The sequence below is a fragment of the Stomoxys calcitrans genome, chromosome 2 (assembly GCF_963082655.1).
Source record: "Stomoxys calcitrans chromosome 2, idStoCalc2.1, whole genome shotgun sequence".
In the NCBI taxonomy this organism is placed as follows: Eukaryota; Metazoa; Arthropoda; class Insecta; order Diptera; family Muscidae; genus Stomoxys; species Stomoxys calcitrans.
In genome coordinates, this window is record NC_081553.1 from 29307990 (window position 1) to 29324662 (window position 16673).

General features: G+C 36.3%; 2 protein-coding genes across 2 annotated transcripts in view; one reads left to right on the plus strand and one right to left on the minus strand.

Annotated features, from left to right (window-relative positions):
* The window catches only part of LOC106082590 (serine protease snake), a 163930-nt gene that overhangs the window by 65267 nt on the left and 81990 nt on the right, over positions 1-16673 (plus strand). The gene's annotated exons all lie outside the window — the stretch shown is intronic.
* LOC106082580 (acyl-CoA Delta-9 desaturase) overlaps positions 6334-16673 on the minus strand; it is a 50006-nt gene continuing 39666 nt past the window's right edge. Inside the window, exons 3-5 of the mRNA XM_013245193.2 lie at positions 8429-8765; positions 6695-6880; positions 6334-6637 (exon numbers count right to left, since the gene is read on the minus strand). Of these exons, the coding sequence (XP_013100647.2) occupies positions 6334-6637; positions 6695-6880; positions 8429-8765 (827 nt within the window). The remainder of the gene's footprint in view (positions 6638-6694; positions 6881-8428; positions 8766-16673) is intronic.

Here is a 16673-nt window from a genome sequence, read left to right on the forward strand (position 1 = left end):
CTTGAATCTTGACTTCTTGAGCCACTAGAGAACGCAATTCTTTGAATGGCATTTTGCATGAGGTGTTTTGTTATGATTTCCAACAACTGTGCCAAGTACGCGTTAAAGCGATGACTAACCTGATTTAGCTGTCATATAAACCGATCTGGGGTCTTCACTTCTTGAGCTTATATAGGGCGCAATTATTATCTGATTTGGGTGAAATTTTGTACAACGGCTTCTCCCATGACCTTCATCCTTTGCTTTGCTTTGCTTTCATTTCATTTCATTTCATTTCATTCATTTCATTCATTTCATTCATTTCATTCATTTCATTCATTTCATTCATTTCATTCATTTCATTCATTTCATTCATTTCATTCATTTCATTCATTTCATTCATTTCATTCATTTCATTCATTTCATTCATTTCATTCATTTCATTCATTTCATTCATTTCATTCATTTCATTCATTTCATTCATTTCATTCATTTCATTCATTTCATTCATTTCATTCATTTCATTCATTTCATTCATTTCATTCATTTCATTCATTTCATTCATTTCATTCATTTCATTCATTTCATTCATTTCATTCATTTCATTCATTTCATTCATTTCATTCATTTCATTCATTTCATTCATTTCATTCATTTCATTCATTTCATTCATTTCATTCATTTCATTCATTTCATTCATTTCATTCATTTCATTCATTTCATTCATTTCATTCATTTCATTTCATTTCATTTCATTTCATTTCATTTCATTTCATTTCATTTCATTTCCTTTCATTTCCTTTCCTTTCCTTTTCTATTCTTTCCTTTTCTTTAAGTAAATGCCCCTCATACTATGTTGTAAATTTTACCGTGGATTTTTTTCTCTTCTAGTTTCACTGTGTATTGTGCAACTTTTTTTGATATTAATCAATGAAGACTTTGTTTTATATTTTGACGCGTGACAAAATAAATTATTTATTAATTGCTTTGCTTGATCATTTATCATTTAAATACCAAATGAAATACAAACGTTTCAAAGTTATTATCATAACCCATATATTGTAGTTTAGCTCAAGCGACTTACAAAACATTTGTCCCAGATCCAGCGAGGAGAAAAAACTTTCATAAAAACATTCCATGTGGTATTTCGTGTAAATTCGTAGAAAATTGTTGTAACTACGCACTTTTAAGTGTAAATCGTGCGGATTATTGATATGGAAGCTACATCCAAATTCATAGCTTTTGTCTTTGGGCTTAGAAAGTGATATATAGTTATAGCATAACAACACATGCAACATTTCTGCTAATCAGGAATAATTGTAGACCAAATAGCTTGATCAAGACGGTTAATGAGGGATAGTAGAACTTATTCATATACCCACCACCACAGGTCATTCCGTTTGCCACACCACGGAATATTGATCTGCGACCCCATGAAGTATGAACGAATGAAAATATAAGTATATATAGATATTTCTTATTCAAATATCGTTGGGGATTGCAAATGGGCCATATAGGTTCAGATTTGGATATAGCTCCCATAGTAAGTGGTGTTGCTGTTACAGCAGTGTGTTTTATCTCATCCATTCGTCTGCTGAGTTCTGTTAAGTATCCTGACCTAGGAACTTTGCGAATGAGTTAAGGAGAATCCAGTGGAATCTGGAATCTAACACGTCGGCATCAATCTTAGGAGTTGAGGCTGCTGAACCGAAATTAAGTCAGAACTTCTCCGAGAGGAGAAGAGGGGCTAATCTCTTCAGGTGCCATGGGAATACTAACTGGACTGCCTGACGTAGAGGTTCTCCTTTGCAGCGCTGAACCTCAAATCATATAGATTCTTCCTGATATCTCTGGACGGTGGATGGGATGGTCTCTGCGATAGTAGCCCAGTAGATAGTGCAGTTAGGGACTCATATGCAAAACTAGTGCTTATCATTCTGAGCCATGTGTGCTTTTGATAATCCAAAAATATTTTATTATCTATACATTACATGAGCTGCTGTAGGCATGTCTATCAATGTCACCCACTTGTGATGTCCATATTTTATTATGCAAAAATAAAAGCGTTCGGTCGGGCCGAATATTATATACCCTCCAACATGGATCGCATTTATAAAGTTCTTTGCCCGGTATCTCTTTATTAGAAGAACAATGGATAAGAATTACTATGCTATTGGTCCGATTCGGGGCATACTTGGTTTGGATATAGGAGACCATAGTAAAAGTCATTGAGGCCACCGTAGCGCAGAGGTTAGCATGTCCGCCTATGACGCTGAACGCCTGGGTTCGAATCCTGGCGAGACCATCAGAAAAAATTTCAGCGGTGGTTTTCCCCTCCTAATGCTGGCAACATTTGTGAGGTACTATGCCATGTAAAACTTCTCTCCAAAGAGGTGTCGCACTGCGGCACGCCGTTCGGACTCGGCTATAAAAAGGAGGCCCCTTATCATTGAGCTTTAATTTAAAATCGGACTGCACTCATTGATATGTGAGAAGTTTGTCCCTGTTCCTTAGCGGAAAAAATTTCAGCAAAATCATAAAGGAACTGCCCTCTAGAGAGAAGTCAAGACCCCAGATTGGTTTATATGGTAGCTATATCAAACCATGGACCGATATGGCCCATTTACAATCCCAACCGATCTACACACTTTACTCCTTCGAAAGTTAGCGTGCTTTCGACAGACGGACGGACTTGGCTCAAGAATATATGTACTTTAGGGGTCTTAGACAAATATTTCGAGGAATTACAAAAAGAATGACGAAATTAATATACGCCCATCGTATGGTGGAGGGTAAAAAAGAATCTGATAATAATTGACGGTCTTACCAATCTTATTCTGATTACAAGTTTTATCGAGTTATGAACCGAATAAGAGCATACTTGGCGCAGATGTTAAGTCATAACAACTGGACTCAAAATTGCGTGCTCCGTGACATGACAATTAAAACCATGAAGGAAGGGTAAATGTCGGGCGGAGCCGACTATATATTGTAATACCTTATACCACCGAGTCTACGTACTACTTGTAATATATAGAACTTTTCCCCAAATCTAGTCAGACTTTAATTTTGCATACCTATTGAAATATCGAATAGAACCTTGTTAGATTTTTTAACGATTGCGATTGCTAATCGGCCACTTGTGGCTTATATAATCAGCCATTTTTTAAAGCCGAGTCTAAATGGCGAGTGGCTGGACGACACTAATTAGTAGAACAAATTTACAGGAGGGCACAAGACCAGCAACCTTTGTTACTAGCCTTTTCACTCGCAGACCTTAGATCCATTGTGTTCGTCTTAAAAAAGGGGAAAAAATAAGACGAAGAATACAAAGATCCACAATGGTAAAACGAAAAAAGTTAAAGTTTGGCCGGGCCAAATCGTGACACACATATGAACTTAATTGAAGGGCAAATGAGTACTTTGAGTACTTTGAATCCTATTTCAGCCAAATCGTATAAGATGGCTTCCATGGGAAGAGATTAATTCGGGAGATTAGTTTATAACTAGAGAGGTTATAGACCTATTTGAACCATTCTTAGCACGGTTGTTGGAAGTCATATTAAATCAATACGAGCAAAATTTTTAAATTTTATGATCAAACAAGGAAATACAAATTTTACATGCAATCGAATGTAGGGCAAATAAAAAGCCTTTTTTTGATCTAATAGTTAACGCTATTTGATCGGTTTTTATGTAAACAAAATGTTTCTACTTGTATAAAACAAGTAAAAAGGCACTAAGTTCGGCCGGGCCGAACCTTAGGATACCCATCACCTCGGGTATATATGTAAACCCCCTTTCGTCACAATCCGGTAAAAATTGGATAACTAATGCACCCAAATTCCGTACGGATATTGAGTGCTTATTCGAAATCGGGTAATAAATAAATCTTTTATGAGCTTCCAACCCTTTACCGGGAGATCGGTCTATATGACAGCTATATTTAAATATAGTCCGATCTAAACCATATTTGGGACCTATGTAAGCAGGCCTAAAACTACTCACCGATTCAAATTCCAGCGAAATCGGTTAAAAAACAAAGGTTTTATTGGCTTCAAACCCTTAATCGGGAGATTGGTCTATATGGCAGCTATATCTAAACATAGTGCGATCTGAACCATACCACCAGCGAAATCGAATAAAAAATAAAGCATTTATGGGCAGTAGACCCTTTATCGGCCGATCGGTCTATATAGCAATTATATCCAAATAGGGTCCGATTTGGCCCGTTCAAGAACTTAACCAGCGTGCATCAAAAAGACGTACTTGTACCAAATTTCAGTTCAAAATCTCAATTTTTGAAGGATGTAGAGTGATTACAACAGACGGACATCATTAAATCGTCATTCTACGACTATCTGAAATATATTTACTCTGTAGGGTCGGAAATTGATATTTCGATGTGTTGCAAACGAAATGACCAAATGAATGTACCCCTCATCCTACGGTGGTGGGTATAAAAATCATGTTGTGTTTGTTTGTGTGTTCCTTATAGACACAAAAACGGGTGAACCGATTTTTTGAAATGTTCACAGATGGTCCATAATGATCCCGTCGTGAAAAAGGGTATTACATTTTTTGATATCTGAAGGACCCTCCCCCTTACCCTAATTCTCAGAAACGCCAGATCTCGGAGATGGGTGGTGCATTTTAAGCGAAATTGTGTGTGCTCTCTTATAGTAACCTAAAAATAAAAATTGGGTATCCAAATTTCGAATGGCGTACCTAGGGGGGCCGCCCTACCCCCAAAACCTATCAAATATATATATAGACAAATCACGACAATATGGGACTCCAATGAAAGGTATTTATGATTATAAAAAGGTATCTGATATCCAATTGTCGGATCAAGTGTTTGGGGGACCACACCAACCCCCAAAACACCCCCAAATCGGACATATTTACCGACCATGGCAATATGGGACTCAAATGAAAGGTGTTTGCGAGTAGAATACGAAATTGATACCCACTTTCAGGACCAATTTTCTGGGGGTCTACGCCTTTTCCAAAATACCCCACAAACAGCAATTATTTACTGACCATCGCAATATGGGGCTCAACTAAAGGTATTTGGGAGTAGAATACGAATCTGATATTCAAATGTGGAACCAAATGTTTGGGGCAAATATTTACCTATCAATATGTTGCCAATGGCAATATAGTGTTGAAATAAATGGTATTTGAAAGAAGAGCACGATGCTGATACTTTTTCAGGGCCAAGTGTCTGGGGGACTGCCTCAGCCCTGAAAGCACCCCTAAATCTGACATCATGAGAATATGGGACTGAAATAAAGTCTTTTAAGAATGGACTTAAATGACATGAAACCCTCCGAGCGAATTCGTAGTCCAATGAAAGTCATATGGGATTCAGATAAAGGCAATTTTAATTTAATACTGTTTGTCTAACGATATAGATATACTATTGGGTTGCCCAAAAAGTAATTGCGGATTTTTTAAAAGAAAGTAAATGTATTTTTAATGAAACTTAGAATGAACTTTAATCAAATACACTTTTTTTCTAAACCAAGCTAAAAGTAACAGCTGATAACTGACAGAAGAAAGAATGCAATTACAAAGTCACAAGCTGTGAAAAAATTTGTCAACGCCGACTATATGAAAAATCCGCAATTACTTTGTGGGCAACCCAATATTTTCGTAGCATGGTATTTCACCAAAAGCTCTTTAATTGTCGAAAATAAATATTCAAAGTGTAATTTTGTTTCCTGTAAAGTAAAAGAAGGCGCAGCGGAGCGGGCCCGGTTTAGCTAGTTTAATATAAAATCATTTTATTAATCTGAACGTACCTTAAGGCACATACATTGTTTAGTAACATTTACTCGATAAAGAAATATCCATCCCAAAGTAGATATTTAAATGTGCAAAATCAACAACTCCCATAAGTAATTCTTGTTTGTTTCATTTATAGCATAACGAATACAGCAGACCACAATACAAAACCATAATGGAGTTGTTCAAAAATGCAAGTCTTTTACTGTTATTGTGTGTCATAACATCGACCTCTTCACTAAATCCACCGTTTTTCTGAAAAGAAGTTTACTTGGCGAAAATTTCCGTAATGTGAAACAAATAATTTTTTTTGCGTGAACATATGGCAATTCGTATCCAAATATATTAAAAATTCATGGGGATTTATTGTTTTCACCTCCCATTATCCTATGAAAAAAAAGGTTTCGAAAATTTAGTTTCTAGTATATAACTTAAATTTTTGCAAACAAAAGTTGTAGACTAACATGAGTTATTAGACACAATGCGAACCAAGTATAAAGTTAAATCCAAAGTTGATTCTCATAATTTTAGTTTTAGCCAGTTTAGTACTCGCTATAGGATGTTTTAAAATATAATTGCACTTTTAATTTCCTCGATGCCTTGATCTTTATCGCCCCAGCCCCAAATGGGATGACTGCCATCACCTGTCCGATGCACACGGTTTTTAATCATTTGCGGTGAAACAGACTTCAAATCGTAAGCCCAACCAGTTTTTGCAAAGAAATCAATGAATACAGTACCCCAATTCAGGGCATAGTGTCCCAACTCGCTTGCCTTGTAATCCCAGGGAAAAACGTGATGATAGTTATGCCATCCTTCGCCCACAGTCAAAATACTGGCTATAATATTTTCAGATGGATTGTAATTTCTGTAAAAAAGAAAATAGAAACTAAATGGAATATGGCGAAAACAGAGCTTCACTTACTTGTCATAAGGTTTATTTCCGTATAGATGCGCAAAGCTATTGATGGTATTTATGCCATGAAAGACGCATATCCAACGCAACATAGCAGTTACAAATAATGCATTGGAAAATGTTTCGTTCCAAAAATAAATTGCTGCCATTGTGGGCATGATGTAACAAATAATAAGGGTTAAAATGAAGTAATGTCTGAAAAATAGAAATTAAGTGAATTTTAACTGCTTAGTCTTTGAACCCACCAGGATGTGATTGTGGATACGTATACTAATTGCGTCATTTTGCTATCGAAATATAGTTAGATTTTAATAATAGTAAATATTACCAGCGAACGAAGCTCCCTGTTGCTCTGTCGTCCATGATGTATGTAAGGGATTTGTCTCGTCTAAATATAATGCATTTTCACTTGTTTTTGAATTACATTTAAAACTAGCTGGACCGGGCCCGGTCCCCCATACAACGAAAATAGTATATCGCTTGCCTTTATCTGAATCCCATATGAATATGGGTCTTGAAGATCCAAATTGCCTTGGTGAGCAAATACGTCCTATTTGGGGGTTGTTATGGTGGTGGGACGTCCCCTGGTCTACTCCCAAATACCCATCATTTGAGCTCCATTTTTCCATAGTCGACAAACATGACCGGTTTGGGGGATGTTTTGGGGGCGGCCACTCAGGGACTTGGCTTACAAAATATATATCAGATTCGTGTTCTACTCTAAAATACCTCTTATTTGAGCCTCATATTGCAATGGTCACCAAATACTTCCTATTTCGATGGTGTTATGGGGGTGGGGTATCCCCATAGAAACTTTTTCCGAACATTGATATCAGATTCGTGCTTTACTTCCAAAGACCTTTCATTTAAGCCCCATATTGCTTTGGTCGTAAATTAGTCTTCTTTGGGGGATGTTCTCGGGGATGGGCGGCCCCTCAAATACTTGGTCCCACATCTGGATATCAGATTCGTGTGCTACACTCAAATACTTTTATTTAAGCCTCATATTGTCATGGCCAGTAAATAAGTCCTGTTTGGGGGGTGTTTTGGGGAAGGGGTGAACAACCAGAAACTTTGTCCCAAATTTGGATATCAGATTCGTATTTTATTCGCAAATACCTTTCATTTGAGTCCCATATTGCCATGGTCGGTAAATATGTACGATTAAGGGGTGTTTTGGGGGTTGGGATGGTCCCCCAAACACTTGGTCCGACAATTGGATATCAAATACGATTTCTAAACTTAAATACCTTCCATTTGAGTCCCATATTGTCGTGATTGGTGTATATAAATATATTTGGTAGGTTTTGGGGTGGGGCGCCCACCCTAGGTACCCCATCTGAAATTCGGATACCAAATTTTTTTTTGTAGGTTACTATAAGAGGGCACACATAATTTCGCTTAAATCGCACCACCCATCTCCGAGATCTGACGTTTCTGAAAATTAGAGTAAGGGGGAGGTTCCGCTCCCCATTCAGATATCAAAAAATTTAGTACCCTATTTTCACCACGGTATCATTATGCACCATCAGTTAAAATTTCAAGAAAATCGGTTCAGCCCTTTCTGAGTCTATAAGGAACACACAAACCTACAAACACAAATTGATTTTTATACGAATTTTGAATTATATAAGCCCTTTGTACAACGTTCCCAATCACAGTATTTCGCCATAACCCCCATTGCTGATCATTGCATTATTAGCATGACGACTTCAACATCATTTTCTCTTCTGATAATCTTACCTATGTTGAAACATTACCAGAGGGTTGCTTTTCAAATCAGAAAAATCAATTGATTTTGCTTTGATTGTCACTTCTGGCTGTTTTCTGTATAAAAGCCAACCAATTTGAGCATAAAGGAAACCTCGTTTAGCATTATGTGGATCAGCATCGGTCTCCGAAAATTTATGATGAACTCGGTGATCGCGAGCCCAATGATATGCTGAAAACTGAAAGGCCATTGTCTGAAAGAAAAGTATCAGCACCTCCAAAGGTAGTTTTGCTCTAAATGCACGATGAGCATATAAACGGTGGGCACCAACAGTAATGCCTAGAGATGATAATATTGTCAGGATGAAAGCTGTAATTAAATACAAAAAAAAGAGAAAGCTTTTTGCATAAGACCCCTTAAAGTAAAAAATATTTATTCCTCATCATCAAACAGAAAAAATTAAAAACTTTGCTCAATTAATACCAGTAAGGAAGGGCAAAAGTCGGGCGGTTCCGACTGTATGATACCCTCCACCTACCATATATGTACAGTATGGGAGTTATATCCAATTCTTATCCAATGTTGATGGACTTCGGCGGATGTTTTCGGATGAGTTATTAAACAATCCGTATCGAATTTTGAGCAAATATGTTCAAACTGTAATAACTACGGTTCACAAATAAAAACATTATTGCAAATTACCCAAAATCTGATTTATCATAAATATGGGAGCTAAATCTAATTCTGAACCGATTTCGAGCAAACTTCTCAGATAATGTAGTAGTCGTCGAGGAATGCGTTGTGCAAAATTTTGGCAAGATTGATCAAAAAATGCGATTGCAATGGCTTTAGAAGTGAAAATCGGGCGATAAACATATTAGACAGTAATATTTAAATCTGGGGCGATTTGTATGAAATTGACCAGTAATATCGAGAGTCATAAGAAAATCCTTCCTGCCAAATTTCAAGAGAATCGGTTAAAAAATTTGCAATTTATTACAATATTTCTCAACATCTAACGAACGAACATATATAAGGGAGCTGTATTAAAATCTGAACCGATTTCGAATTAACTTCGCAAATAATGCGATAGTCGTCAGGGAAAGCACTGTACAAAGTTTAGGCAAGATTGGTCAAAAAATGCCAAAATCGTGCACAACTCTTTCCTCGATGCCGACAACAATATCTAAGAAGTTTGTTCAAAATCGGTTCAGATTTGGATACAGCTCCCATATATATTCGCCCGATTTGCAGTAATAATGCAATAAAATGGTCATTTGTTACCCGATTCTCTCTAAATTTGGCAGGAAAAATTTTCTAATGACTCTCGACATTACATAAATTTCATGAAAATTGGTTCAGATTTAGATATAGCTCTCATATATATATATATATATATATATATATATATATATATATATATATATATATATATATATATATTTTTGTCAAACGCATGTTATGACGACACTAAAAACTTCAACTTTTTTTCGCATATATAGGTTCCATTTGCACCCTTTATTATATAAATGTCGAATTTTCACTCCTCACACCTCGAATTTATTAACTTTTACTGACATTTCGGGAATCGTATGATGTGAACCTTTCTTGCGACTTTCTGCATGTTTTGGCGACATTTGTCTCAAAACGTTGTTGCCACATTTTTGGCAACATTTAATCATTTAACGCCGTGATGGTCAATCGGCTTTGAATTTCAGTCATTGTTTACAATTATATTTACGGTAGCACAACATGTAAAATAAATCAACGAAAAAAAACCTGTGGGGATCATAGTCAACCCGTGCGTCCCGGCTTATTGAGTTGGAAATCCGAGCTACGATTTGTTTGGTGTTCATCGTCAATACAACAAGCTCAGCTGGGAGCTACCGGGCGCGTCCACAGAAATTTGAGAAATTCGTATTCATCTAGTAAAAAAGCTTTAGGATCGCCCGAGCCGAACTTTCGATACCCACCATCTCGTATATAGTATACGTTAACCACCTTTGGTCATAAACCTGAAAAAATTCATAATTATGAACACATTGTAGCTATATGGAAACATGATCCAATTTGGACTGATGAATACAATTCACTGTTCAGGTTGCTAAAACAGAATATTGGACAATATAGCAGCTGTATCTAAATATAGAATGATATGAACCATATAGGGCACGGACGTCGAAAAGTCTAGCATAGGTCACCATGCCGAATTTCAGCGAAATCTGATAATAAATGCGGCTCTCATGGGCCCAAGACCTTAAATCGGAAGATCGCTCTATATGACATTTATCCAGATATAGATCATATTGAACGTGGATGTCGTAGGGCCTAACACAGCTCACTTTACGGGTCCGAGGACTTAAATTGGGAGATCGGTATATATGGCAGCTAAATCTAACTATAGACCGATCTGAACTATATAAGGCGCAGAAGTCGAAACGATTTATATAAGCCACCGCCCAATTTCATCGAAATCGTATAATAAATAGGCGTTTTATGGGCCCAAGACCCTAAATCGGGAGATAAGTCTATATCAAAGGCCTGCGCTACACCATTACTAGTGCTTTCAAGACAATAATAACTATGAGTACTTCAATACCTAACATGAGCATTTCAAGACCTAAACTCTTTGTTTAAAAAACAACATTGTATGAGAATTGAGAACTGAGTTAAACAGATAATAATTGTTAACAGGCAACAATTGTTACCTGTGAACAATTCGTCGGCTTAATGCTATCTTGTTCCATTCGCTATTTTTGAGTTAGGAACGGTTTGTGTAAGATTAAGAACACTTTTTCACGTATCGCATTTAGTTTTCGACAAATTGAGGTTAAATTATGCAAAAAAATATGACCTATTTCAATGCATTTGGCAAACATAAAGTGTTTTCATCTCAAAATAAACACGTTAAAGTGCATTAAGTTCGGCCGGACCGAACTTTGGATGCCCACCACCACGGGTATATAATAAAACCAACCTTCGTCATAGTCCGGTGCAAAATTCATAGCTCAATATCTCTGTTGTTGTTGTAGTGGCGACATTTGCATGTGGAGGTTGGTGGCGATCCTCGTCAAACTCTTATAGATGGCAAGGTCGCCCCGATCCAAAGGACCTATCGCCGCAGGAACATGATGGCCATTGGTTATTTAAAGGCGCCAATAACGCCTTTAAGCCTCGAGCGTCATAGGCACTCAGTATTTTTGCAAGGGCCGAGCGGCACCCATCACTGACACTCTCGACTCGATACCGCTGATTGTCCGCGACTGCAGTTGCAGCTACTCCGTATATGAAGCATTCCACTATCCCCAACCTGTAGACGCACCCGGTAGCTCCTAGCTGAGCTTATCGTAATGACGATGAATACTACACAAATCGGAGCTCAGGGCTACAATCCGCGTGATGCTCAGTCATCCCGTGCCGGTAGTTGAATATCTCCATTTTAAAGACTGTAGCGTGATTTCAACAGACAGACGGACATAGCTAGATCGTCTTAGATTTTTACGACGACCAAGAATGTATGTACTTTATAGAGTCGGAAATGAATAATTCGATGTGTTGCAAACGGAATGACAAAATGAATATACCCCTATCCCTCAATGGTGGGTATAATAAAGTGGCGTACGGAACAAGATAGCATGACAGCGACGAATTGTTATCTGTTTATTCAGTTCTCAATTGTCTCACACAATATTGTATTTTAAACAAAGAAATAAAGTCTTGAAATACTCATGTTAGGTCTTGAAGTACTCATGGTTGTTAGTATGTTTTGAAAGCCCAAATGAAGTCTTGCGCAGGCCTTTGGTCTTATGGCAGCTATATCCAAATATAGCTTAATCTTAACTATACCAAGTACGAATGTTGAGGAGCCAAACGCAAAGTATTGTGCTAAATTTCAGCGGATAATAAATGTGGCTTTAATGGACATAAAACCTTAAATCGGCCGATCCTTCTATATGGGGGCTATATCAAGATATAATCCGATATAGGCCATCTTCGAACTACACCTGGCTACATACAAAAAAAAAAGAATCTATGCAAAGTTTCAGTTAATTATATTAATTTTTAAAGCATGTAGCGTGATTTCTGCAGACAGACGAATGGACATGGCTTTATATGTTATGGATGCCACCGTAGCGTAGAAGTTAGCGCGTCCGCCTATGACGCTAAACGTCTGGATTGGAATCCTGGTAAGACCATCAGAAAAAAATTTGTAGGGGTGGTTAGACCCTCCTAATGCTGGCTACATTTGTGAAGTACTAGCCATGTATAAACTTCTATCCAAAGAGCTGTCGCACTGCTGCACGCCGTTCGGACTCGGCTATAAAATGGAGGCCCCTTATTATTGAGTTTAAAACTTGAATCGGACAGCACTCGAATGATATGTAGAAGTTTGCCCCTGTTCTTTAATAGAATGTTAATGGGAAAATTTTCATTGTGACAGACGGACACGACGCGATCTATATTTTATCATTGGATTCCCTCTTATCGATAGCATCTATTAATAAAGGATAAAAACTGCATATCATAGAGCGGACACATGTTTTTCACAATTTTTGAACACCTTTAAATTTGGGCCCCAGGAACACAAATCTAAAGCGTATTTTTGGAACAACGGCGGGTGAGCCTTCGTAAACTCCTCTGCAATAACTTGCATACATTCCGCCTTGTTTAGCTTTACAAGCCTTTGTCACATAAAACACACATCAGATACTTGTTCCTGGAGTAAAACCACATCTCTAACTTCTAGAAATTTAATTTTTGCTCGCTTGTGTAATATATACATGGTTGCGAAGGTATGTTTTCAAGTATTCAAATTATCAAGGTATACTTAGGCAAGGTAGGATTAACACATTGTACAATAATAGAAGGTATCGTCACGAGCCCAACAACAACGAAATCAACTATACAACCCTGTGGGGTTGGGGGTAGAATTTCCCACTCTTCTGTCAAATTTCTGTACACTGTCAAATTGACATTCTAGTTTTTATTTGCAAATCCACGTGCAGCAGCCAAAAAATTAAATGATTTGTGATTAATAATATATAAATTATAATTATAAATTAAAACAATAAAAATATCGAAAAATAAACAATTTGTTGAAAACAATTTAAACTCCAAACAAACCATTTGACATAAGAGTGTATTTGGGTACAACTCTGAGATTGCAATATTTCATCAGCTGGGCAGGTGATGTTACCTTCTATTATTGTACAATGGATTAACACTAAATGCTGGTACATGTTCGTTTTCGTTCCCACTGCGAAAGGTTTTATGTACCGGAACGATATAGCCTTCTCAGAGGCTGGTCAAGGATCGCTACCCCCCTTCCACACGCAAGGGTGGCTACAACAACAACATGTTCGTTTATCGCGATGTTATGACATATGCTTTGTGGTTATTGTACAAAAGAGACCACCTTATAAATCAGTCTTGTTGTTATCTTTATTCTCTCATATTCTCTGCTCACGTACGCACAATTTCTGCACACGTACATACTCACGCAAACAAATTTCTTTGTTTGTGTTGGCAAAACGGCGATCAGCTTGATGGCAAGATGGCGAATTCCCCATATGATTTTTATGTTGCTGTACAAATGAGATCACCTTTAATTGTTCCGTACAAATTATTTTACCGTACAAATTAAAGGCTAGTACTAACTTTGTTTTTCACCGGTGAAAACCCATATTTTTCGCCGGTTACTTTTTGGAAATCTACACATTTATCAATATAAAATAAAAGTTTTATTAAAATTTTACAGTAAAGGTGGGTATTAACTTCCTGTTTCACAGTGAAATACCCATGTTTTTCACGATTACTTTTTTGAAAAACTACAAAAATCTTACTAAAAACATGAAACTTTATTTTATATTTCATAATGAATGAAATCTGCACGTTTTTTTGCTTCAAAATCTATTATATAAAAAAGTAATCGTGAAAAAATATTCATTTTCACGGTGAAACACGAACTTAATACCCACCTTAAGTAATGAAGAAATATCCACTGAATAAAATCAGCGTGGTTTTTTGTTTTAAAGTCTGTTATCTAAAAAAAGTAACCGGCGAAAAATGTGATTTTTAAAGGGTAGTACTATGTTCGGTTTTTACAGTTGGAAACGCATGTTTTTCGTGGTTACTTTTGCGAAAAACTAAAAAAATCTTAATGATAACATAATAATTTTAATAATATTGTTTCATAAACTAAAAGGAAATGTACTACTGAATAAAATCAGAAAGTTTTTTTGCCTTTAAATTTACTATTTAAAAAAAGTAGTCGTGAAAAAATTTCGCTAAAAGCGAACGTAGTACCGCCCATAACGGTGAAAAAGAAGTTAGTACCAGGTAAGTACTATGTTCGCTTTTCACAGTTGAAAACAAAAACAATGTATATATAAAGATAAGTCTTCACTCTCCCACTTTTTTGGCGTCTAGCTGCAACGATTAGAAATCTGACGTTTTCTTTTGTGCTATTCGTAAGAGTCACCTCAAGAGAGAAAAAATAGAAAATCAGTGAACATAAAAACTATTAAAAACATAATTAAATTAACAAAAATAAGCTAACAACAAAGTTAACAAATGTTTTGTAAAAATAATGTTATGTTTAAAAGCAAAATAGTGTCCACAATCGACTGAAAACTAGCCAAATAAGTTTTATTGCTCATTAACGGTACTCTCAAAATGTCTCTCTTCTCTCAATTTTCTTCGCTTATTTCTAATCTTTGCAGCTAGCGCAAAAAAAGAGTCGCTTGGCATATCTGTAGTATCTACCGTCTATGGTTGAAAACGCATGTTTTTCGTGGTTACTTTATTGAAACACGATAAAATGTGAATGATATCGTAATAAGGGCGGTACCAACTTCTTATTTCGCAGTATTTTTCGCTGGTTACTTATTTTAGATAAAAGATTTTAAAGCAAAAAAACACACTGATTTCATTCAGTAGGACATTTCCTCACTACTTACGGCGAAATTTTAATAAAAATGTTTTTTTTATCATTGATATTTGTGCAAGGTGGATTTATGAAGGTGATCTCACGCGAACAGCTGAAAGCAGCCAGCCAGTTTGACGGTATTTAGATGTCCGTAGTGGAATTCAGTACGGGGTTTTATCGAAAATCGTTTCGTTAAAAAGCGATAGCAGAAATTTTAAAGAATTTGGTATTCAGTACCCTCTTTTAACGATCATCGACATCGTTAAAATCAACTGTTTTCGTCAACGTATCGAAAATCGAGAACTAAACGATGGAAAATTATTTGGTGTTTACTTTGGCGAAAGAAATAAAGATAATTATTTACAATGGATTAAGGAGCAATTATTCTCTTGTTTTTTTTTTTCTTAAAACATTTAGGATATGTGTGTGTGCAATAAATTAACAAGCCTGGTGGCGTTCTTTTCGTAATATAAAAAAGTTTTATAAATTGGTATTGATAACACTTTGCCTAAATAATTGTGTACATTTTATTTAGGTTTGTGATGTTTTTATATTAAATAAAAGAAGAATTTCAAGCTTTCAAAAGAATTTCTTATTATTTTAGTCAATTCCTCTTTGTGCTTTTCGTTGTTTTTGGGAGAGTTGCCGGAGAGAAAAACTAGATAACGATTTCTTTTAATGAGGAATTAAGGCCAGTGTACACGATACGTTTGATTGACAATCATCGAGTGTACGTGTTGATTACAGGTTTTGCCAAAAACGATACATCGATTTTTTTTCTTTTCTTTGATTTTATTTCATTTTTCATAGTTTACTTCTCATTTTATTGCTTTAATTGGCACATAATGTGTTTTCCAATATCTGCCAATTATTGATTACACATTTCTTTGTAAACTGTAATCGATAGGCGTCATTCATCGAAAAAATCAAAGTGATTTTGATTTTTGGCCATGACTGATGATCATGTGTAGGTGTGACGCATACACCTTTGTTTTTCACTAATACTATCACAATGATCATCAATCAGACGTATAGTGTAAACTGGCCTTTAGAGAATAACATAATCGTTAGTGCAAACGAATTTTTTGTCGATTAATTTAACTAAACGAACTTCGTTATAAGTTACAGAATTGCGGTACAGTTCTGTGTTAACATTGCGTGTGTTCGCGTACTCAAAGTGGCAAATTTTGATTGGAAATGTACGCGAACAGAACTATTTACAACAACGTTCTTTTTCAGGGTTCACAAAGAGAAGGTTAGGTCACCTGCCCACAGGGCTGCCAGTCGTGACGATTTTACGTCATTTTGACGATTTTTTATCCAAAATTTGGCACTTTGACGCTTGACGA